General features: G+C 40.7%; 1 protein-coding gene across 1 annotated transcript in view; it reads left to right on the top strand.

Annotated features, from left to right (window-relative positions):
• NARF (nuclear prelamin A recognition factor) overlaps window positions 1-24,546 on the top strand; it is a 700,547-nt gene that overhangs the window by 605,129 nt on the left and 70,872 nt on the right. Inside the window, exon 11 of the mRNA XM_044085012.1 lies at window positions 12,600-12,757. Coding sequence (XP_043940947.1) covers window positions 12,600-12,757 — 158 coding nt within the window. The remainder of the gene's footprint in view (window positions 1-12,599; window positions 12,758-24,546) is intronic.

Genomic DNA, 24,546 nt, shown 5'->3' with positions numbered 1-24,546 from the left:
ATTGTGTTGTCTTAAAAAGTTATTTTATATACTGATTGCATTTACCCTACAAGTCCAGCTTGTGGTAGAATTGTCCTAGGCTATCTCAATTAACTGGTTAACAAATAAAAAAAAAAAAATAATAATAATAAAGCTGTTCCTCACATTAACTGCAGAGGGAGAAGAAGGTCGGAGAGGATGTCTGGGACCTCGTGAATGAGGTTGTAGTTTGGACCCCATGAGACTAAGCAGCTGTTGAGTAGGAGCCTTCTATGTAATAGTGGGGGAAAGGGTACTAGTCTTTGTCTTTGGTCACCTGAATAAAGCATATGAAAAAATGATTGAAGTAAGAGTGTACAGTGGGAAGGGAGATTATTAGCTGTTGTTACTGTGAGTAACGAGGGAGTAAATGATGGGGGAAGGGAATGCAACCTGATCTGAATGTTTAGAAATGTGATGTGCTTATTGGTTGTTTGACTGACAGGGTTGCAGAGCTGTTGTAGTCAAAACCCTTCTGAATATTGAATTGCACAATGTTTCTAAAAGTATGGAAACATTACAGAACAGTTTATGGAACAATCAGAGCAAGTCTAGCAGACTAAGTATCTTATAATTGGAAAGGAAGGTAGAAGACAGATCAATGTGTTTTGTATCGTCACAGCAGGGAAGCTTCGATTAATGGAGAATAGTCAGAAATTTTGCTAAACTGTAATTTAGTACACAGGTTTTGATCTGTGTGCTACTAGTTGTAGACTCTGTAGGGGTCCTGAATTTAATTTCCAAAGTTTCCATTTGCCTACTGTGTGACTTTGGACAATTAAGTAGCTTCACTAGACATTGCTCCAGGATAGTGTCTGAAAAGAAAACTGTGTCTATTGCTACTTCACTTATGGCTGTAATGGAACTCTATAAATTGATGCTGCTCAAGGGCCCAACTGAGGATTAATCTTTCCCAGTTCATCATCGCCATCATCATCAACAACCCCTTCCATTTTCTATATGGGGTTGTGATGTTAACTGTCACCATCTAACTCATTTCAATGCCACTCCTGCCTTATGCCTGACTGTAGCAGATTTTCTCTCACGCAATCCATCCATCTCTTTGCTGGATGCCCTTGTTTTTTTTTGTCTTCTTCCTGTCTGTCCAAAATCCTCACCAGATTGTCTTCTGCTTTTCTCCACATGTGCTTAAACCACCATAATCTGTTCACTATGAACTTTTCTGCACTTGCTACTTTGGCTTTTGCTCTTATCTCCTCATGTCTTCATTTGTCCCACAGTGTGCATCCTACCACCCATCTCAGGCACTTCATTTACATTACCTCTAAGCTTCCTCATCTGCTCTGCTTTTACTGCCCAAGCTTGTATATCTTCCAGTAGTGCTGATCGCACCACTGTTTTGTACACCTTACTTTTCAGCTTCTTTCGCATTCTTCTGTAATACACTATACCTGACACTGTGCGCCACTTGGCTGCAGCCCGTCTGATTCTAGCTTTGGCCTCTTTATTCAGGCTTCCCTTGTCCTCAACCACCTCTCCCAGATACTTTAAGCTGTTAACCTGTTTCAGTATCTTTCCTTCTGTCTGATTTCCCAGCTTCTTCTGATTTCCCCAATTTGCTGCCATTGCCGCTGTCTTATCTGTACTCAGTTTCATCCCATGTGTGTTCAGTTTTGCATTCCATTCCCCTATCATTTGCTGAATCCCTCCCGACTGGAAACTAATATTGTGCCACACTGGGAGGAAGGTATCTACAACATGAAACCTATGTCAGACTCAAGAATGTCATGCCAGCTGCTCAGGTATGTCCACTGGCTGTTCTTAAGGAGACCCAATAAAGTAGCCAATGTCTGATGGTCTGCAAAAAAATGTCCATGCATAACTTGGTACAGGCCCTCTAACCATCCATTACCCCTTCTCCATTCTGAATCACTAAGCCTCCTGCACCTCGCTTCCCAGTGGGAAGGCAATGGCAAAGCCCCAAAGATCTGTAGGGGAATAATCTTACATAGGCTTTTTAGTACCCTGTGTGTTGCCCTAAGAGTCTAAATGATCATCCTTACTAATGGTAAATAATTGATAAATTGCAAAGACCTCCATGTTTGCACACCAGTGAAGAATACTCAGTTTCAGCTAGCCCTTTGGAATATGTGTGACATAGGAAGGTGCTGTTCTCCTTTTTGTATCCCATATATAACTAAGGATCAAGCAGAAGATTTTAGCCAAACACTTACTAGTCATCGTCGCCAACATCTATTTCAACATCACTGGAGGCTGGTATTTTTTATGGTGACTCGACATGATCCTGTTATATGTACAGTAGCAAGGGGGCCAAAACATCTTTGCCATAATCCAACCCACCAGCTGCAACCAAAGTAATTTCTGTTTATGAACTTAAGTAATTGTTTCTTCCATATACTTCAGAGATTAATTTCCTACTTAGTGGAGTAGTTACAGTGCATAGTTATCCCCTTGTATTTATGGCTTGGAAGTTCCCATTAAACTGCAAAGACCAAATCCCATACCTTAACTGAATGGGAATTAAGGTGGGCTTTCTTGGGTTGCACTGCAGCCCAGGTAATCCTTCAAAAAGTGACAGGAGCTCTGTTATCCTTAGCACTTGTACCTGAAGGTGTTTGTAAAATTGGTAGTCTGCAAACATTAGCACCCTCTAATGTATACTGAATATATTCCACTCTACCATATCATTAGATTACATTAAAATTCTACATAGGGATTCAGTTACCATTAAGAATAGGGAAGAGGACAGTAGGGTATCCCTGTGGTGTCTCTTTCAGTATAAAAGTTCTCAGGTAAAAGCCCATTAGTTAAGTCCTGATGCAGGATTTTTATATAAACTCTGAGCAGACATGACATGGACATCTGGGAATTTTCTAGTATTCATAACCGCTCATAGTCCAAGTAAGAGGGTTTGAATGCCTTTTCAAAATCCATCATCGTAGCCGTGTAAAGATTAGGTACTTGGGATAGTCCTTTCAAGTAAATGTTGCAAACTCAGATATGGTGCACACTACAGTAGTCCTTGATAAATCATGTACAAGTCCAGGAAGACACTCTTTCAAACTCTCAGTGAGAACTCTGGCATACTTGTTCAGATCTCCATTAATTAATTAAATTGGCCTTTAGTTTGCTGGGAAGGTTGGACCCATAGAAGGTTTTGGAAATGCTGTAATAGTAGATGACTTAAGGAAGGCTACCCCATCATCTTGAGAAATTCTGTACAGGTAGACCAGAGGTTTAGCTTATAAGTGAACAGTGCCCTGAATAACTCTATAGTTTACCCATTTGTGACAAGGATTTTGCTAGTAGATTTTTTTTTCATATTCTTAAACACCTCCTGCATAGATACCAGACATCCTAGGATGTCAACTTCCTCTTGCCATAAAGTTTCAAGTTTACCCTCTGCCAAGGACTCCCATTAACCTTCTACTTCTATTCCCCATCCCTCAACTTTCTGTCCCTATGTAGACATTAGCAAAACTCCTGAGGACTGCTTTGATCCCTATTTCATCCATAACCAGGTCCTTTTGCTGGGATGAAGAAACTCCAGGCATTATAGTCTTATACGTCCTTTCTTTAATCCTGTACCCTAACAATTTTTCAAGCTTATTCTGCAAGGCCCAGTATCTTAGAACAGCTCTGTGTAGATGCACATGAGACATTGCATTTACCAATTTGCTTAAGTATTCCATTTGTATTCATACTGCTGTAAAACCTTTGGCTTCTTAAACAATGTCTTCCTTCATAAATTAAATAACCTATCCACCTTATTTTTACATTGTGGATCTCTCTCTCTTTTCCTGTCTCTCTACTGTAGTAAAGCTTTAACTTTAGCTTGGGTGCATAAATTTTGAAAGTCCAACTTCAATTCCCCCCCCCCCCCCCCCAGTCGTGATGGAGAAACATACCAAGGATTCAGTTTAATAAACATTTAATGACACCATATCAAGTCTGTCTTGTTAAGAAGCAAGAGGGTCCATCCTCCACTGATGTTTCACAAAATGATCTTGTTGTTTGTAAAAGTCAAGGTCACTGCATGTCCAGTCTGTGGCTCAGATTCTATACTACAATCAAAGACCAAACTGCGACTTTCTTAGACACCAGCCAGTATTCCAGTCTGATAGCAGAAGTGCCAGCAGGAGTAATAAAAGTGAATTCTAATTTCCAGACTAGCAGATGCCAGATGTGTGCTAAGCCTATCTCTTGCAGTGCACGATTCAACATTTTTTGAGACTTTGAGTGCTTATCTGCATTCCGAATTTTCATGTCCCTGGCGGAGTCCAGCACAGTGTTAAAGTCCCCTGCTGCCAGTACAGGCATGCTGTGGATCTACTTTTCTCTACCACACTCAAGAATTCCATGAAAAGAGCAGGCGATCTTTACTGTATCCATAAACATTCCCCACTTCATAGGTTCATAGGTTCATACTAGGCTATCTGCCCTAGGGCATGTATAAGCCTAGCCAGAGTGTGTGTGGCTTTCACCACCCCTTAGGATGAGAATACTATACCCATTAGTTTGCTGTGCCTCTGTCCAGCAGTGATACAGAGATGATTCCCAGGGTAAACCTACGATCTCCCATCCACTCGTCAAGATTTCTCTTGAACAGAGTCAGTGAGGGGCTCTGCCTCACATGGACTGGGATTCTGTTCCATAGTGTAGGGAGTCTCTGGGTGATGAATCTGTCCCTCCAGCACGTCCTATTTATATCCGTGTTGAGGTTTAAGTCTCTTGCTCTCGTGGCTCTGGTGGATTTGGATTTTTTGAGGTGGAGCATGTTCCATTAATTCCGGGTTGGACATGGCCTTGTATGTCAGGCACAGATCACCCCTGAGCAGACGGTATGCGACTGAATAGAGCTGGAGTTTCTTCAGTCGGGCATCGTATGACATACGTTTGAGCCCCTTTATCCTTTTGGTGAGGAACTTTTGGGGTCTTTCCAACTGCTGCAGGTGTCGGGTAAGGTACATTCCGAATGGGGCGTTGTACTCAATCATTGGTCTGATAAGTGAAGAGTACAGGGGTACAATGACCTCTCCTGATCTGGATGTGAATCCCTTCATGATCAGGTGGGCAATGTAGAAGGTCTTCCTAACCGCTTTGGCAATGTGAGTGTCAAAAGAGAGGTTACTGTCAACTTGGGTCCCCAGGTCCCTGATAACTTCTTCCGTGTTTAATGGATTACCACCTATGTGGTAATTAGGGGTTACCTTGTTTTTCCCAAAGGGTATGACTATACATTTTTGGCATTTAGCTTAAGGCCATGGCTCTGGCACCAGTTATCCATTTCTATGAGACCTTTCTGGAGGATGTCTGTGTCTGATGGAGTGTCAATTATGGTGCCCAGTTTGCAGTCATCTGCAAATTTTGTCAGCCACAATCCCCCTAGGTTTGCCTGCACTTCAGAAAAATAAATGCCGAACAAGAGGGGGCCCAGGACTGAGCCCTGTGGGACACCGCTCGTGACCGGCTTAGAGTCTGACATGGCACCAGCAACTCTAACCCTGTGTGTTCTGTCCTTGAGCCAGTTTGCAACCCATCTTGTGACATATGGGTTTACATCTAAGCTGGTGAGCTTTTCTATGATGCCCGAGTGGGGTATTGTGTCGAATGCTTTTGCTAGGTCAAGGTAGGCTGTGTGAACTGCCTTACCCTCATCAGTGGCCTTAGTGACTGTTTTGAAAAAGTCGACCAAGTTCAAGAGGCAGGATCTGCCCTTGACAAAGCCAAATTGGGTAGGATCCAGTGTCTGTAGGTCCCCAATGTCTTTATTTATGAGTTCCATTATGATCCTCTCCATAGCTTTGCAGACAAGGCTCGTCAAGCTTATGGGGCGGTAATTTCCAGGGTCCGTAGAAGCACCGCCTTTGTGGAGTGGGACCACAGTTGCCGTACGCCATTCTTTGGGTACGTATCCTGTAGTAAGGCTAAGATTAAACAGCAGCCTTATGTGTGGGTATAGTTCCTCATTGAGTTCGTGTAGCACACAGCCGGGGACATCGTCCGGTCCCATTGATGCTGTGTTTTTTGCTTTAGAGAGAGCAGCTCTCACCTGGGCATCTGAGATGTTTGGGAGGCTAGACTCTGGTGGGATAGATATTTCTCCTTTTGGGGAGGGAGGGGAGAAATTTGCACTGAACCTGTCTGCCAGTATGTTGGCAATGTCTGTGGGTTCAGTGATTTTTTTATCATTTTGGACTAATTCTGAGCATATCTGGGAGTTTCCACCCAGGTTTCTAACATAGCTAAAGAAGGCTTTATGATTGTCTTTTGTGTCATTAGCGATTTTTCTCTCAAAGTTGGCCTTGGATGATTTTATGAGTGATCGTAGTTTTTGCTAGTATTGATCAGAGATGCCTTCCCATTTAGGGATTTTGCTCTGTCATGTAGTAGCTTTCTCCTCTTGTTGTAGAGTTTGTTTATGGCTGGAGTCCACCAGACCGGCGCCTGCCTTTGGTGGAAAAGGTCTTGATTTTATTAGGGATTGCTTGATCCATACATTCCTGGAGGTGCTCGTAGAAGGCATTTGTAAGGGTTTCAGCAGCGTGGGTTGTGGTTTCCACTGGCTCGGGGCCTTGAAGGATACCACTCCAGTCTTAAGAAGTGTGAAGTTTGCTTTTGAGAAGTTCTTCACTGTGGTCTTTTGCTGGGGCGGGGCGGGATGTGGATCTCCAGTGAGATTAATTTATGGTCTGATCTCACCAATGAGGGATATACTTCGGTGTGGAGCATTTTGTCCCCATGTTTGTGATGATCAGGTCTAGTATATTTTCTCCTCTTGTGGGAATGGTGACTAGTTGTTCCATAGCATTTGAGTTTATGAACTCAAGGAACCTTTGGGCTAGGGTGTTGGGGCTTGAGTAATGTTCCCAGTCTATGTTTGGGTAGTTGAAGTCACCCAATATGATGGTGTTTGGAGAGACATTTATACTCTCCAGTGTCTTCAGGAAGGCTGTGTGGGTTTCCTGAGTTTGAGAAGGTGGTCTGTAGCATGTTACAAACTGTAGGGCAGTTTTACCTATGGTTAATTGCACCTGGATGGTCTCCGATGCTTCGTGCGTTGCCACTAACCTGGAGGTGTGGGTATCCTTTATGAATATGGATACTCCCCCTCCTTTTGTAGTTCGGTCCAGATTTTGGGGCGGGAACGCATGATATGAGGTATAACCTGATAGTGCTGGGGTGCTCTCAGGAGCCTTGAACCAGGTTTCAGTCACAGCACAAACATCGATGTTCTCCATACTGAGGAGGGCTTCGAGGCTGCATCTTGAGGTTTAGACTTCTGGCATTGAGCAGTATTACCCTTAGTTTTCTCCATTTTTGTTTTCTAGGGCGGTAGGTTTATCATTTGAGCCTTGCCTAAAAAGGCACTATGGGGTGGCAAGAGCCTTTGCCAATATCCGGAAGCCCAGGGTGACAGGTGCAAGCCGTCCCTTGCGAGCAGCGTGGCTTGTCAAGCATGTCATCCCAGGCAGACAGACATTGGATCCCCTTAGAATGACACCAGTAATTAAGCCAATTATTAAAGCTGATCATTTTGTCTCTGTATTGTGGCATCATTCTTGGTGAGGGTAGGATACTGCTCAGGGTCAGGGTCATACCGGCCTGGGCTACATAATCTGAGAGCTCCTCTATGTCTCTTTTCATGTAGTCCAGGGAGGTGCGTCTCAGGTCGTTCACACCGGCATGGACAATGACTGAGTCATACTTGTACTTGCTGTGGAGTGACCTGAGTGCTTGTGTTATGTGGCGGATTCTAGCGCCTGACAGGCAGCTAACTGTGATCTTTTCCTTGTTCAGTCTGGTGAGTGGGACGTCAGTGTGTCTGACTATGGAGTCACCTATAACAAGTGTGTCTGGCATTGTGTTTGGCCTTAAGGGCTGTGACTGTTTAGCACACTGACTTTGAGAACTATGTGTTGCATGTCTTATGTCTTGAGGTGGCAGTTAAAAGGGAACAGTCTAGGGTCTTAAAGGGAACAGTCTATGGTCTTAAATTTACCAATAGCCACCTCCCCTCCTTATCTGTTGATTCAGTATTTTTTCAAGAACTTGCGACTTTTTACAATACTAAGTTGATTGGAAAGGTTGAAGGTTATGTTTGGAACAGGTATTTGATGTATAACCCTGTACTACTGGGACAGAGTAGTAGATTTTAGTACACACACTTTCATTTTAAACTTTAGCAGTGATTTGTTAGTGGTTTACAATACTGTCAAATCTAATTGGTCTAAGGCTTTTAATACGTCTTAGATTCCATTCTTGGAACTGAACCTCATTTTATTTTTAGAAAAGATGCGAACATTAGAGATGTTTTGGAAAGGTCACCCTGCAACAGTACCTTCTTTTGGAAGGATGCCCAGATGTGGGAGATGTCATCAGTGTCTGTATATTCTAGAGGTCATCAGTGTCTGTATATTCTAGAGGTCTCTAACACTTTAGTAGCCAGTTAGGATAAGGTGTTGTATTGTTCAGGTAAATACAATTGTAACACAAAGGCAGTCATTTATCTTGCTTAGTGTGTGTCCTGTGATGCTGTCTGTATAGGTAAAGTGGAACAGGCACTCAGAAGCAGAATTTATGAACACTGCCTTGATATTAAAAACAATGTGAGAAATGCTTTATTTAAACCCTCTTGCACTTATAAACATTTTAGGAAATTTATATTTTTTGTTCTAGCAAAAATTGACTGTGGAGGAAGATTGAGTCCTTGAAACAATAATTAGAAGTGACCTGAAGTAGTTTGGCAGCTGAAACTTAATTCTTCCAAGAGTCCAGGACTAAATGAGCCTATTTTTAGGGTTTATGTCATATTGACTTTTTGGAAACTCGGAACTTCATATGGTCAGGAACCAGACTTTCAGCTTTCTGAAAACAAATGAAATAACAAAAATCTGTGTTTTGCAGGGGGCAAGTCTCCCTGCACACACCATATATAGCGATTCTGAGACTGTAGTGCATGCCACCTATTTCATTTGACTTGAATTACAAGGATGTTTAAAATACTAAGGAAGATGATTGGGCCTGCCATGGACTCCTTGCTTTATGAAAGGCCATTCAGTTTGTCATCATGCACGATGACGAGTCCTAATAAACGTCTTAACTTTATACCCCTTCACAATAAATGACTGGTCTTGTTTAGCCTTCTGTAGAAGCACATTTTTGTTATCACAGTTAAGACAACAGAAAATTCTGTGGTGTGGAAGAGCCCCCTGCAGGCCCTGGTTGTTTGAGAGGTCTGTGGGCATGCTCAGTAATGGACTTGAGGTGAATGAATATTAATTGCAATAGACAATTGTTCCATAAAAAAATGCACACCACCAGCCATTTCCACTTTTTCTGTCAAACCAGATAATCTCAAATTCTTCGACAGCATCCTGTTTTCTAGCTGCTGCTGCTGCTGTTTGTTTTGCAGCAATAGTATCTGTGCTGAATGTACATTAACCTTGGCCATGCATTCACACATTTTGACCTCCTTGGACATTTGCAGTCAACTCCAAAAAAGCAGTTTTGTGAGGTAGTCTTCATTAACTAGTTGATGCTTTACTGCCTTGCTTTTAATTGCTGTTGTCTCCTCAGCATTAGCAACAAGGTATGTAAGCTTGTCCAGCTTATCCTTGAGCCCAGCAAAATACACGTCACCTTGCTGCCTGTTCACATTTGCTGCTTTGGACATGCCTTTTGAGGAGGAAGAAGAAAGGAGAAAAAAACTCCTCTTGTGCACTGACAAATGCCATTCTAAAAGCTGATATAGTCTGTAATGCACTTGGGTTTTACTAAGCACACTTCAGCCAGAAAACCTATTGGAAAACTGACCACACTAGTTTTAATATCAGTTCCACACAGGGTATGTGAGCAAGACACTGCAAACACTTACTTCATTAGGGGCTAGATCTGCCCCTTAAGCAGTCTTCTAATATGAATGGAATTACTTCATTTTATTTTAGTTTACATTTGTTGACCGGGCCAGTCTAATTGGCTATATGTCCATTTTCAATAGAGGCCCGAGGAGAAAATCTCCGAGAGAAACAGTTAATACAAAATGCAGAAAGATACCTAAACAATCACAATACTATTAGATAATTATACAATCATGTACGATTGATTTTAAGCCGCAGTAAGCAAAATAGGGTAACACTATGATGTTAGATAACTACACATTCAAAAACAATTTGATAACTATACATTCATGTACAACTTGTTATTTCAGCAGCAATAAGGATATGGTAACATTCCGAAGATTATTGTTTCAGTCATTTGGTGCAGCATTTATCATAGATAAGTATAAGCATTAGTTAGTTATTATGTTGTGTAAGAACATTGACACAGTAATGAAGGGTATGAAGAGAGCAAAGTATTTAGAATTTTAGAAGAGAGAGCCATAGGAAGGTAGTAGAAGAATTGGTGCCGAAAAAGCTTAAGGGAAGGGAAGATAGTATCAGTCAGGCTTGGTGCATGGGCAAAGCCATTTGGATTTTAAGAACATTTTTAATTTGGTCCTGAAAAGGTGGGTGGATGTGATTGAAGTTTGTTCAGTTGGGAGTTTGTTCCATGTTTTACCAACAGAGTTAGAAAACAGACAGTCCCCCGATTTGTTTTTAGATTTTAAGGTGGCTACTTGTAATCTATTAGCGGAACGAAGGGTTGGAAGGCTTTGATAAGGATTGAGGAGGTTACTGAGTATAGGGCTATTAGTGGGATGGTGTAAGATTTTGTGGATAAAGGTGAGTTGCTGGTAGAGTAGTTGATTTTGTATTTCCAGCCATCCTAGTAGTTTCAGATTTTGACCGTGGTGGGTTCTGAATGGGGTACCTGTGGCAAATCTGGCTATGTTGTTGTAAGAAGTAGCCAGTTTATTTAAATTGCTTTTGGTTAAGTTTGTATATATGGGAGAGGCATAAAGGAGGATTGACATCAGGTGAGTTTGAGCAATAGTAATCTTGACAGAGGCTGTGAGAAATGGTTTGATTTTATACAGGAAACCAAGTTTTCTATTTACAGATTTAATAGTTAGGTTAATGTGTGTGTCAATTTGAGGTTATTATCTATAGTTACACCTAGGAGTTTAGTGGAAGTGTCTGGAGTGATGAGTGTACCATTATTAGAGGTAAGTAAGAGATTGAGTGGAGGGGTCTTATGTGTAGGTGTAAACACTAGTAGTTTTGTTTTTTTTTGGGTTCAAGAGGAGACACCGTTGGTGGAACCATATTTCCACTAAGGTGAATACAGTTTGTGTCCTGTTTAGAGTTCAGTTGGAGAGGAAGCATGACAGATTAGAGTTGAATCGTCAGCATATTGGATGCAGGTGGTTTGGGGAAGGGAGGTTTTTAGATCATTAATGAAAATGCTAAAGAGGAGTGGACCCAAAATAGATCCTTGTGGGACTCCCAAGAGTGATTGGGAGCTGGGAGGATAAGTTGTTCTCCCAGCACACTGCTTGTTGTCTATTTTCAAGGTATGAATGAAACCATTTAACTGCTCAAGTATCAAATGAAAGAGATTTGATAGCAATTGGTGGTTCACCATATCAAAGGCCTTGGAGAGGTCAGTAAAGAGGGCTGAAAAGAGCAGCTTATTAATTCTATTTTTATTAAAAAATAAAATAAATAAAATAAATTACTTAATCTGAGAGGTCTAAATGCCATTTGTGATGTTTCTTTAGGTGAAATGGGTTGGACATGCTTTTAAGATTTTGCAAATTTCAAGAGAATTTATTGTCAGGCTGACCTCCTACACATACCACAACATCAGAAATAACCTCATTTTTGGTATGTAATCAATATACTGGAATATTTCCATGACATGGTCTACTCCAGAAATTGACCACTGTCTTAAATACCCAACCTCTGTTAATTAACTGGTTCACCTAAACTACTCCCAGCTTGTCTGTGGCTTTGCATTGTTAGTGCCATTCATGAGTGCTTACAGATGTGGATTTGCTTCTTTTTACAGAGAAAGAATGACATCTTTTTTAATTGACTGTATGTCTTGATCTTCTTTCCACTCATTCCTTGCTGTTTATAGTCTCCCACATTTTAGTGGGTAATTTTAATTCATATGTCACATCATTTATCATTCAATCTTTATCTGTAATGTTTGGTACCACATTAGTGTACATATATTCTGTTTCTGTGTAATTTTGCGGCAGTCCATCACCATTGCAAGTCAACGTCTAGCATTCAGATGTGCTTGCTTGTCTCTGCTTGTACAAGCTATTAAATTCTTATTATACTGCACTACTTTGTAAAATTCATGTATGTGTTTCATTATTTTGTTCTGCATACTTATGGCCATGCCTGAAATTCATTGCATAGCATTTAAGTTCATTCTGTCCCACTAATTTAAAAAAATCCTTCAAGTTTTCTATAGTGTGAACAACTTAGCTTTTCTTGTATCTGGACTGCATACAAAATAATTGAAACCAAGACACCTCCATTGATGAGGATTACATTACAGCAAATAGATCATGGTATGTAAGTGATACAGTAGTTGTATTGGTATGTGCTTTTGTTGGCTTTCTGTATATAACTAATCTAGTTGGATTGTATTCAAGTAGTAAACTAGTTGGGTTATAATCAATAAACTGCCTTTATTTTTAGAAACAAAGACTTGCAAGAAGTAACACTTGAGAAGAATGGAGAGATCATTTTGCAGTTTGCATCAGCCTACGGATTCAGAAACATTCAAAATATGGTTCAGAAGTTAAAAAAAGGAAAGTTTTCTTATCACTATGTTGAAATTCTTGCCTGTCCTGGAGGTAGGGTCTATAGCAATCATGTATCTTTGGTTTGTCTCATTTAAATCAATGAAGCTGTCATCCTCATGTTGCACGGTTTAGTTGTTTGCATTTTATAACTGATATTTCATGAAGAAGGGCTATTTTTTTTTAATGAATTAAGGAGGCATCACAACTTTCCTTCCAGTATTGTAGTATATGATCTTACAGTTTGAAAAGGTCAGTATCCTTTGGTACAGCTGCCAGCACTGTTTATTCACAGCAGTCTGTTCTCTAGTTTCATTTCTTGGCTTGGGAATGTTTTGCACAAAAAACAAATGATTGTAGCAAACTGGTGAAAATAAAAACTAAAAACCACAAATTCACCAGTAGGACTAGTAGACACAAGTTTATTTTTCAGGTTAAGTGCTTTCATCAAAGTAAAATTGACTTCCTCAGAACAATATACAAACAGTCATGTGGATTTAAATATATTACACTGTCACAGGATAGTTGAGGGATCTCACCAGTCAAACAAAAGATCTCTTGAATAAATTAATATCTTAAACGCATATACTGTAAACACTAAAAATACAATAAAATACATTTCTGTAAAGAAATTATATAAAATTAAACCCTTTCCACTCTTTCTTTTAAAGCAGGCAAGATAGATATAAAATCATTTAATCCTGGACACAGATTAGCTGCCAAACGAAGCTGCCACATCAGTTCCCTCTTTTTTAAAGTGTTTTTCCAGTTGCCACCACTGGGATTTATTTCAATGGTATCTAATATCCCAAATTTAAATCCAGAGAAATGAACACATATTTTACTATGCCTAAATAAGGCATTGGTTTCTTTTGAATTCTTAATGTCATATAAGTGTTCATATATCCTGGACCTGAGAGCCCTCTCAGTTTTCCAGACATAAAACCCCGGGCAGGAATTACACTTTGCCAGGTAAACTATTTTGCTAGTCTGACAGTTACTTTTTTTAAAAAACACTGTGTCCTGGTTGATATCAAGTTTCAAACTAGCAGCCGATAGTATATATCTACACTGTGTACAACAACCATAGGCTTTGGCGAATTCATTCATTTTTTCACTACTGTTGTTCAATGTTCTGCACAAAGTCTGCTTGTCTTCTTATATCAATGTAGAGTTTTGCCAGGTGTCTTAAGTGACTTCCCACTTCCCAAAATGTGAAGAAAGTGACATTCCTCAGAAATGCCCTTATTTATGCATGCTGTGTGAAAGCGACTGATTATACATCCTGCAATGTCCAAACACCGTAGTTAACCTCTGTCTTGTGCCCAGTGAGTGCTGGGACAGGCATCAGCTCCACTGCAGTACTAAACTGGTTTAAGCAGCTGATCAAGAATGGCTGAATTATATGATGCTTGCCTGACATCACACAGTTTCTTTTCTTTTGACTAGGAATCATTTGTGTGGTTTTATTTTTATCTTTATATTTAGATCTGATGTTATCCAAGTCGTCATTCATCACTATAGGGTCTAGGATCCAATATTGGATCTGAGCCAGCAACATACTACAGACTGATCCAAGGCTCTAGCTTCTCCCTCTCCCATGATGCCCTGCCGCCCTCTGACCCCCAGATCACATTTGCCATGTATCGTGTGCATACGCATTTCCATTGGCTGTAGCTAGTTAAGTGCTTATTTCTTACTTCAGGTAGTTTTCTAGTGTGGTTTTTAGTATAGTTGGTGTTGTTTGTTGTGGTTTATTACCTCCCTTCCCTAAGCTAAGGTTTTTTTTTGTGCAACTTACTGTGTGTCGGGTTTTTAGTGCCCTTTTTCTAGTAGCCGTTAGGGCAGTCTTGGTGTAGTTAGTGCTTTTAGTAATTTAGTTTAATCTAGTTAATCTTAGATATTAAATTATGGCTGACAAACCATCTGGTTTTTAAAAAAATGCTTCTGTTGCGGTCGGAAATGCCTCATTCTGACATGCACGAGGAGTGTGTGTATGGCTTGAGCACTCCGCACCTGGAGGTTGAATGCTACCTTTGTGCTGTGTTTAATCCCAGGTCCTCGGCATAGTGCCGCAGCAAACATTTGCTAAAGGGTCTGGCCCAGGGGGGGACCATTTGTTCCCCCCTCGAAAGCTTCCTCTTCCAGTATGAAGATGAAGAACCCTTCTCTCCAGCCAGCTACCTCTAAGAAACTATGGCTGTTGGATCCTAAGTCTCTGGATCCAATTGCAGCCCAGTCCATCTCAGAGCTGAGAGCTGCAGAGTTGTCTCTTGGATCCAGGGCCTGTCTGGATCCGTGGCCCTGTGATCTGACCAAGATCAGGCAGGCCTCACATCCGACCAGTTTGTCAGATCCGTCCGCTTTGTCGGTTAGGCCTTTGAATACGCAGGGTCATCGGATCAGATTATAGTCTTGCAGGAGGTTGTTGTCCCTTCTGCCTCCAAACAGAGGACTCATTTGGCTCCGAGACATCGGAGCCATTCCCCATAATATCACAGTAGGTCAGGGAGATCTCCTACCAAGTCTACCCACTCCTCTTCCTTCTCCAGATCTCTGAGGTGTCTCTTGCACTCAGACAGGGTCAGGATGATGATGAGCTTTCGCAAGGCCCAAATAGTTAGGACTCCTTGCTTCCCCTGCCCATCCAGCCAGGGGAGCCTCAGTCCTCACGGTTTCTTGTTCTCCTCATCCAACCCCAGTGGCTTTGAATTCTAGGGACCAGGATGTCTGCAGTCAGATTACGACGAGGCCGAGTATCCTCCCTTTCTCGACCTCATCGGGGTCCCTGGCTTATTCTGATGTTCATTGTGTTTTACTGTTGCAGTCATGACTGTAGGGTTCTCCCCTGCCGGCAGGCAGTCCTCGGTCGGCCAGAGTCCCAAAGTCTGGGTCCGGCGTCAGCTATTCAGCCATGCTCCCTGACGTCAGAGTGCCAGGAGTACAAAGCTGACAGCCGACGCCATGTTCTCCAGTCTTTCTTGCCGTGCGGTGATAGCAGTTCGCAAGTGCCGGTCGGCTGACTCCTGACAATTTTTTCTAAACAAACTTCAGTCCGAAGACTTTCTTCTCCTACTCAAAGCTAAGTACCCCGTTGAAACTTTTCTTGCTCCAGTCCGATGTCAGAAAAAGTTAATAATTGTATTTCATGTGGGAAGCAAATACCTCATAAGGATTTTCATTCTTACTGTATTCCTTGCTTAGGCCCTGACCACAGCGTAGCTAGTTGTCGGTTTTGTGCTAGATTCAATCAACGTACAATTAAACGAAGGTACGATTTTGCATTTCATTACTTTGGTAGGCGTTTTAATTACAAAATGTCGTCGCATACGGTTCCGGCTACCGGAGTTCACAAACGACGCAAGGACAAAGACGGGCCTCCGAGGTCCAAATCAGACGATATCGTACAAGCAGAGCCAGCTTCAGGTTCGGCCGTTGTCAGTGAGGCGCTTTTGCAGCCCCTGTCGTCGGCCATTTTGGAACCGATGGCCGAAACGGACTCCCACGAGGAGCCAACTAGGCCTTTGAATATTTCTGTTGCAGGACCTTCGGACAATGCTCCTTCGGATGGGTCCGGAGCCGCTGTGCAGGTACCGGCTTCCGAAGGGGTTTTCAGGCCAACTCAGCTTCTAATAAAGGCAAAGCCAAAGGCAAAGACTCCTTCCAAATCAAAGACTGCAGCCCAGGCCTCTTCTGATCCGGCTCCCAATCTCAGAAACAGTTACTTAAGATGGCGGAGGACTTACTTACTATGATTAGGGGTTCACCTCCCCCTCCAGATAAAAGGCCAAGGCAGGAAGTTTATTATGACTCCTCTGATCAGGCTTCTGTTTCTTCAGTTTCTTCTTCTGACCAGGAATATTCTTTCCCTTCTTATGAGGATTCTGATGCTGAGGAATCCATTCCTTCAGCTTCTCCCCCTGAGAATTTCTCTTTTGGGGAAACTTTGCATGAAATGAGGGAACATTTCCACTGGGAAGGACAGGAGTATTCGGAATCTAAGAAAAGACTAAGGGATTTTCTTCTTCTTCCACAACATAGACCCCTGGCTATTCCTCCTATTTTGGATATTGTGGATGATGCTTTTTTGGAGGCTAACTTAACTCCTGACTCTTTTTCCTCCAGCTCCTGTTAAGCCAGACAGATATTATAGGGTTCCTGATTCCCACCAGTTTTTATACAAGAACCCTACTGCTGACCCTGAAACCATTTCTCAGGGTCCTAAGGATGTTAAGGCCGCTTCTGCTAAAAACCCCATTCCCACTGAGAAGGATTCCAGATCTTTAGAAAGATGGGGCAAAAAAGTGTACACTTCTGCTACTTTATCTGTTAGGGCTTTAAACTGTCAGTTTCATATGCTGAAATACCAGCAATTTCTCCTGTCTGTTTTAAAACAAAAGCTAACTTCCATTTCTGCCTGTGCAGATGATAAGGAATTACATGACTTAATGCATGCCACTGAACAAGTTGGGAAGCATGGTTTACACTGTGGATTTGATGCCTTGGAGGCTTCTTGTAGGGCTGCTGCCTCTGGCACAGTAATTAGAAGGCATGCATGGTTAAAGGAACAAAATTTGCCAGATCAAGTAAAAGCTAAATTATTGGATGCTCCTGTTCAGCATAATGTTTTGTTTGGATCTAAAGCTGAAGAGGTGATTAAAAAGATGGAGGACAAGGCAAAATCCATGCAAGCAGTTAAAGATTTCTTACAAGTACAGCCACCAAGATTTAGTAGGAATTGGCCTACAAAAAATTGGTCCTTTCCCAATTCAGACAGGCCTCAGAGGGGTAGATACAGACTCGAACATCTACATTTATGGTAAGTGTACACAACTGTACTTTCCCCCCACCCTTGGAGCAGGATGAGCCCGGTACCTGTGTGATAGACGCTGGCTCCATGCAGGGGGTGGGGATCTGGTACTGTCTTCTTGAACTGTTCCCTTTCCCTCGGCACTTCGGCCTTTGATAGTTCAGGGCTAGTGTCATCTGGGGGTTGTGGTGATGTTTATGAACCCATTCCTCCTCTACAGGGGACCTTTCCTTTGGACGTGAGGGATGGGCCCGCTTCCAGCCCCTCTGCTTTCCAGTTGGTAGAGAGGACCTTCTGCATGTCTGGAATTTCCTCTGCCGCTCCTCCTGGTCCCTCCCAGCCTCTCCCTGTCAGCTGGTGAGGCCTCCCATCCTGTCCAGAGTCAGCAGAGTCAGCCCTTCCGATCAAGCCTTCAGGAGGTTTCCTCCCCTCTGGGAGTCCCTGTCTCTTCCGAGTCCTCCCTGGAGCCCCCTGCGGATGACGCTCATCGTAAGAGAAAGTGCAAGAGGGGGCACTTGGACTCCCCCGTGGAGTCCCTCTCTGAGGATGCAGACCTCAAGGAAGGAGATGGGACTCCCAGATCTCCATCCGGTGATTGAAACAAAAGGGTAGATGGTCTTCCCAACCCCTGTCTACAGAGTAGTCCGTATTTCTGAAGGCTTTTGGGATGGGACAGTCTACCCTCCTGGGTGTCCTCTTCTGCTGATGAGTTGGTAGGTATCGCTAGCAGAGCCTGGAAGGAACCAGACACTGTGGAGCCTCTTCCTGAAAGGGCTGACATGTTTTAGTCCTCCTGCAGACCATTCCTTCTGGAGCAAGTCCCAGTCAATGCCATAGTGGTTGCCGCCGCCACTAAAAAGGAGCTAGCAGAGCTTCAGGGAGTCCCAGGTGATAGACTATTTTGGGAAGCATAAGTACGCCTCAGCTGCCTTTGGACTGACAGAGACAAATTATTTGGCACATTTTATCCACCTCCAAAGGGATTTGGTCCAACAGCTTTCCACTTAACTTGCAGAGCTATTGCTGGTGGAAGACCTCAAGAAGGTGTCTTCCAAGCTATCCACTTTGACTTCCCAAGCAAATTCCTCAGTGTGGTTAGTTTCTGTCGCTCATTCGTCTTTTTTTCAAATAAGAAGGGTTGAGGTTTCATTCAGATGCTTTACTATATATAAACACAGGATGGATAGCAGCTTCTATAAATACGAACAAACTAACTAACAAACAGAGCTTACTTACATACATGTTCACATTTCAACAGCTAACTACAAAATGGCAGTCAGGATCGCACGTGCTCAGTAGTTATACTCTAGTGCAAGCCCTTGGATAGCTTCTTGAACGTATGTACACATGCATATTGATCTACATCCTCTCTCTTAAAGATTGCTCTTCATGCAAAAGGATATCGGAGGCAAGCATGCATTACTATGTACATTAGAAACAAAATAGTGTTCTTCTCCTTACCAGAAAAATAGGGTTTAGCCTCAGTACATCACATCACCTGTACCTGTGTAAAAATATTGTTAACCCTTTTCGGGTTATAACCTCTACTAATAAACCAGGTCTGTAAATCCATTAATTCATGCCTGAAAACTCCCTCATCCACACTCAGTCCTGAAGTTCTCATCCCTTGTCCCTTCACAACATTAAAAATATAGGAGGGATGCGTACTTCTATGTAGCAAGTTGTTCCTACTACATTTCTTTCTGTGTACCATTGTGCTAACAACACCTGTATGTTTTATCAGCTTTATATCCAAAAAATCAATTTCTTCATAAGAGAAATTCATGGTGAATTTAAGAAAGGTGGTGGTATTATTGAAATACTCATAAAATGACCTCAATCCATCCAAAGTTCCCTCCCACACAATAAACAAGTCATCAACAAACAGTCGATAAAAGCATATACACTTATTATGCAGACCTTTCATTATCATCACCAAGATAAAACAGTAATAGCCGAGCTATGTATAATAAATCCAAAACTGCTGTAAAAAACGACCAAATTTTATTTACAAACAGTTCAGTAAGCGCTGTCGTCTCTGAAATAACGAGACTTCTTCAGACTCTTTCATTATCTCTTCTTCCTCCCAAGCTGCCGTAACTATATTGGGGTAGCTATTCGCATATGAAGTATCCATAGCTACGCCATCCTTCTGTAAATAAATCTTGTGTTGAAAAATATATTATTCTCCAATACCACCTCCATCAATAAACATAACAAGTCAATGAACGTGTGTTCAAATTCACTATGTCCTAACAAATACTGTTGCAGTAATAACACCCCTCTCTCACTGGGTATATTTGTGAACAGGGATTGTACATCTAAGGTGACAAAGATTAAGTTCCCCACTTCAAATTTGTCTCTTAAAAACATATACAGATCTTCCATAAATTGTTTTGAATACCTTAGAACTATTTGATTCTCATCTAGCAATGGTCTAAGATGTTTCTCTAAAAATATAGAGATAGATTTTGTGCACCAATCACGCCTGCAGGCAGTAGGTCTCATTGGGAGGTTCTTTGGATCCTTGTGTATTTTCAGTAACCCATGTGTTATTGGTATTAATGGGTCACCAATCTTGATTTATTCAAATATAGAATATTCAGTAAGATGTACGTTTTGTCGATGATTTGCTTTTTGCATGTAAAGGTGATGAGGAACGTTTGGAGGAGGCTGTGAGACATTTCAGTAGTAGCAGTTCATTCCTAAAATTTTCTATGACATGCTCACAGCAAATGATAGACTGTCTTGATGTGAACATTAGAAAGGTGGGTGATGGCATCAGTACTAGCATGCACAGGAAGGAATGCTATAGACCCTCCTATTTACACAGGGACAGTATGCACCCTAACCATATCTTTGGCAATATTGTCACTGGACAGGCACTGAGGGTATCAAGATTAACAAGTGAAGATCATAATTTAGACAGGAGATTATGTGAACTTAAACTTGAATTTACTTCTAGGGGATATAATGAAATAGAACTGGAAAGCAGCCTGTTACAAGGTTTGCAATGAGAGGGAAGGGAGGGGTAGACCCTACTATGCTGAGAACAACTTTAAAACAATGACACATATGGACAATCACATATGTCCACCCATTGTGCTTCCATTTGCAAAAGGAATAGATGATGTCAAGAATATCATTAAAGGTAATTGGCACATTTTGGAGACAGATACTAGGTTTTCAGAATTTTTAGATAGGGGTCCTAAATTTGTATATAGTAACATGAGGAATTTGAAAGATTGTGCTCTCAGAGAGTAAGGATACAACTTCCCATGAACATTGATGGTACATCCAAGTGTAACAACTGTAATTATTGTCAATATATTGACGAGTCGAGATTTTTCAGGCATCCTGAAACATATCACTTATGGAGCATTAAGGTTAATGCTAATTGTACTAGAAATGTTGTTGTTATTTAGCCCACTGCTGCAGGTGTTTAAGTTTTATGTGAGGAAAACCAATAGGAGCCTTAAAGACAGAATCAGGGATCACCTTTACTGTATTCGTAAAGGTCATGATTATAGCTACTTGGCGAAACGCACATTACAGACAGACATGACTCATTCTTTTTTATTTCAGGTTTTACACGTTACATATGATGATATACGTGGAGGGGATGTGGGCAATCGCACAGAGGTAGCTGAATTGGAATGGCTATTGAGGCTGGGTGCACATCAGACCATGGTCCTCAATGATAATGTCCCCCTTAAACCAGTGCTGAGGTCTCGTAGACTAAGGCACTAGGGACAGTTACAGTGTTATTTACATTCCATTAATTTTGTAGGCTGCCAAGTGATCTGTGTGCTTTATATTCATACAGGCTTTGTATTTGTCAATATATTTGAACATTGTGTATATAGTAGTTAGTGTATTTATCAATATGGTAGGTTTTACTAAGTTTTTATTTTCAATATTTATTTTCATTAATTTGTACTTCTATGGTTTATTTGTTTTTATACTTACACAACATTAGTAATACTGCTTCGCATGTATGAATGAGTATTTTGAAATTGGATATGTTACTTTAAAACATAATTAGCAATGAATGTCATGTGATGTATTTTTAAAGTTTAAATAGGCTCTTTCTGAAATTTTGTAACTGTCTGAGGAAGCGGTCTTTTGCAACCGTGAAAGCGCCTACGTATTTATGTGAAAATAAATTATTGCATTCTTGATTTCTGAGAACTCGATTTTTTTCTACGATATTTGTTTCTGCCAGCTATTGGGACTTAAGTTTTCAGTGTTATGTACCCTGTTAATCATACTATACACATCATTATAATCAGTATTTACATACACATTTACATCAGTCAATTTAATCCTTGTCCCCCTGGATGTACAATCCCTGTTCACAAATACACCCCATTAGAGAGGGGTGTTATTACTGAAACAGTATTTGTTAGGACATAGTGAATTTGTACATAAGTTGCTGACTTGTTATGTTTATTGATGGAAGTGGTATTGGAGAATAATATATTTTTCAACACAAGATTTATTTACAGAAGGATGAAGTAGCTATGGACACTTCATGTGCCAATAGCTACGCCAATATAGTTACGGCAGCTTGGGAGGAAGAAGCAATAATGAAAGGTCCATATAATAAGTCTGTAGGTTTTTATCGACTGTTTGTCGATGACTTGTTTATTGTGTAGAAGGAACTTTAGGTGGATTGAGGTCATTTTATGAGTATCTCAATAATACTACCACCTTTCTTAAATTCAGCATGAATTTCTCTTACGAAGAAATTGATTTTTTTGGATATAAAGTTGAAAAAAACACAGGTGTTATCATGATGGTACATAGAAAGAAATGTAGTAGGAACAACTTGCTGCATAGAGGAAGTATGCATCCCTCCCAAATTTTTGATCATGTTGTGAAGGGACAAGGGATGAGAACTTCTAGACTGTGGCTGAGGGAGTTTTCAGGCATGAATTAATAGATTTATCGACTTGGTTTATTAATAGAGGTTATAACCTGAAAAAGGTTAACAATATTTTAACACAGGTACAGGGGATGAGATGTAAGGAGGCTAAACCCTATTTTTCTGGCAAGGATACCACAGATAAATTTGAGATGACGATTAGGAAGTCTGGCGGTACAACAAGGCTGCCGGTTTTATATTCAAGTAATGTAAGACAAGTTTTAGATGTTTATAGGAAGTGTTGGCCAATTCTCACTGCCGATGAAGAAATTAGAAAGATTGTGGGCTCTAACCTTAGTTTTATTTTTAAGAATATGAAATTTTTGAGACATTTACTGTGTTGCCCTAAAAATGTAGGAATTGCTAAAGATATAGAAAATGCAGCCTTAACATTACCCTGTTCTAATTGTAATTAATGTAAATTTATTGATACTTCTGGGCAATCTTTCCATCCGGATTTGAATAGGAATTTTGTCTTTAAAATAGGAGCTGATTGTGACAGCATCTTGCACATTGCTTGACATGTAGGTCATTTTATATAGGTAAGACTGATAGGAGGTTGAGAGAGAGAATAAAAGAACATTTGTACTCTATTAGTAATAAGGTAAATACCAATGCTTTAGGGAAGCATATTATAGACAATGACACAACACATCAGTTTAGGTTTTTGATTATTGGGAGAACAACAGTAGATGAAAGGTAAGGAAATGTTAGGAATAAGGCGGAAGTCACTGAGACTAGATGGATAGTAAGAATTGAGAGCAGATAGTGGTAGGGGCCTCAGTGACAAAGTTCCCATAAAACCCATATTGAAAGCGAGATGTTTGTTTAGGTATTTTTATATAGCTCATTATGCCATAACTTTTACATAGTTTACTTGTGTGCATAACAGCAGAATTTTTGTTCCATGGTCTGTGCACTCTGTACATGATTTTATAAGTTTGCACATTCTTTTATTATATTGGGTATGAGTTTTAATTTATGAGAATGTTTTTGAGAGTTTTTTTTAATTTTATGTGTGTTACCAGATATATGTGTGTGTGTCTGTGTGTGTGTGTATATATATATATGTATATATATATATATATATATATATATATGGGATCCGTACAGATCCCTGACGTCACTTTCGGTTAAGTATGTTCAGTGATTTCTGCTTTGGCAGAAAGTGCTGTTCATCAAAGCAGCACTTTCGGAAAAGTATGCTCGTTGTGCCGGTCGCACTATGGTGCCGTTAAGGGAAATTTCCTTTTTCCCCCACTGTAGTGCGATGTTGAAGTGAGAATATAAAAGTAGGAGGGGTATGGGGGGCGCAGGGGGGCTTGCCCCCCTGCATAAAAAAGATTTAGTGTTTTTTTTTTTCTGCCAACGCATTTTAACAAAAACGCTTTTACGGTGAAAGCGCTTTTGTTAAAGTGCGTTACGTTATGTTGGATTTGGACTATTGAACTTTCGTTCAATAGTCCTAGATCTATATATATATATATATATATATATATATATATATAGAGAGAGAGAGATATGTATTATAGAGAGAGAGATATGTATATATATATATATATATATATATATATATATATAAACTTGGATAATAGATTTGTTTTTCTTTAATAATGTAATCCATTTAACCAATTTAGCCCAAAGAGGGGAAGTGCTGTATTACTATTTAAGGAAGGGTTTAGTTTGTGTTTATTAATGTCTGAAGAAGCAGTTCTACAACTGTGAAAGTGCTTATGTTTGTTCACTGAATTAATTGATTTGCACTGATCTGGATTTGCCTTCTGCTCTTTTCTGGATTTTTGGATCGACTGTTTTGAGCAGCACGTTTATTTGGTGGTTCTTGGGGTTTTTTTTGGATTTATCACTTGTCTCATTTACACTTCTCTAGTAACTGTTTTGCTCTTTGAACTGCTCGTTCTGCCAAAGTATTTGACTGGGGGTACTCTGGACTACTTGTGACATGAGTAAAGTCCCATTCTTCAGCAAATCTTTTGAACTGTTGGCTTGTAAGCTGCATGCCATTGTCAGAAATAGCTTTGTGTGGACTACCGTGGAGAGGAAATTGACGTTTCATCTTAGTCATGACTGTACTAGATGCTAGATTAG

This window comes from Protopterus annectens, chromosome 10.part0 (genome assembly GCF_019279795.1).
Source record: "Protopterus annectens isolate FY-2018-M chromosome 10.part0, PAN1.0, whole genome shotgun sequence".
NCBI classification, from domain to species: domain Eukaryota; kingdom Metazoa; phylum Chordata; order Ceratodontiformes; family Protopteridae; genus Protopterus; species Protopterus annectens.
Note: the sequence above shows the minus strand (reverse complement) of the source record. Positions and strands in the feature narration are given on the sequence as shown.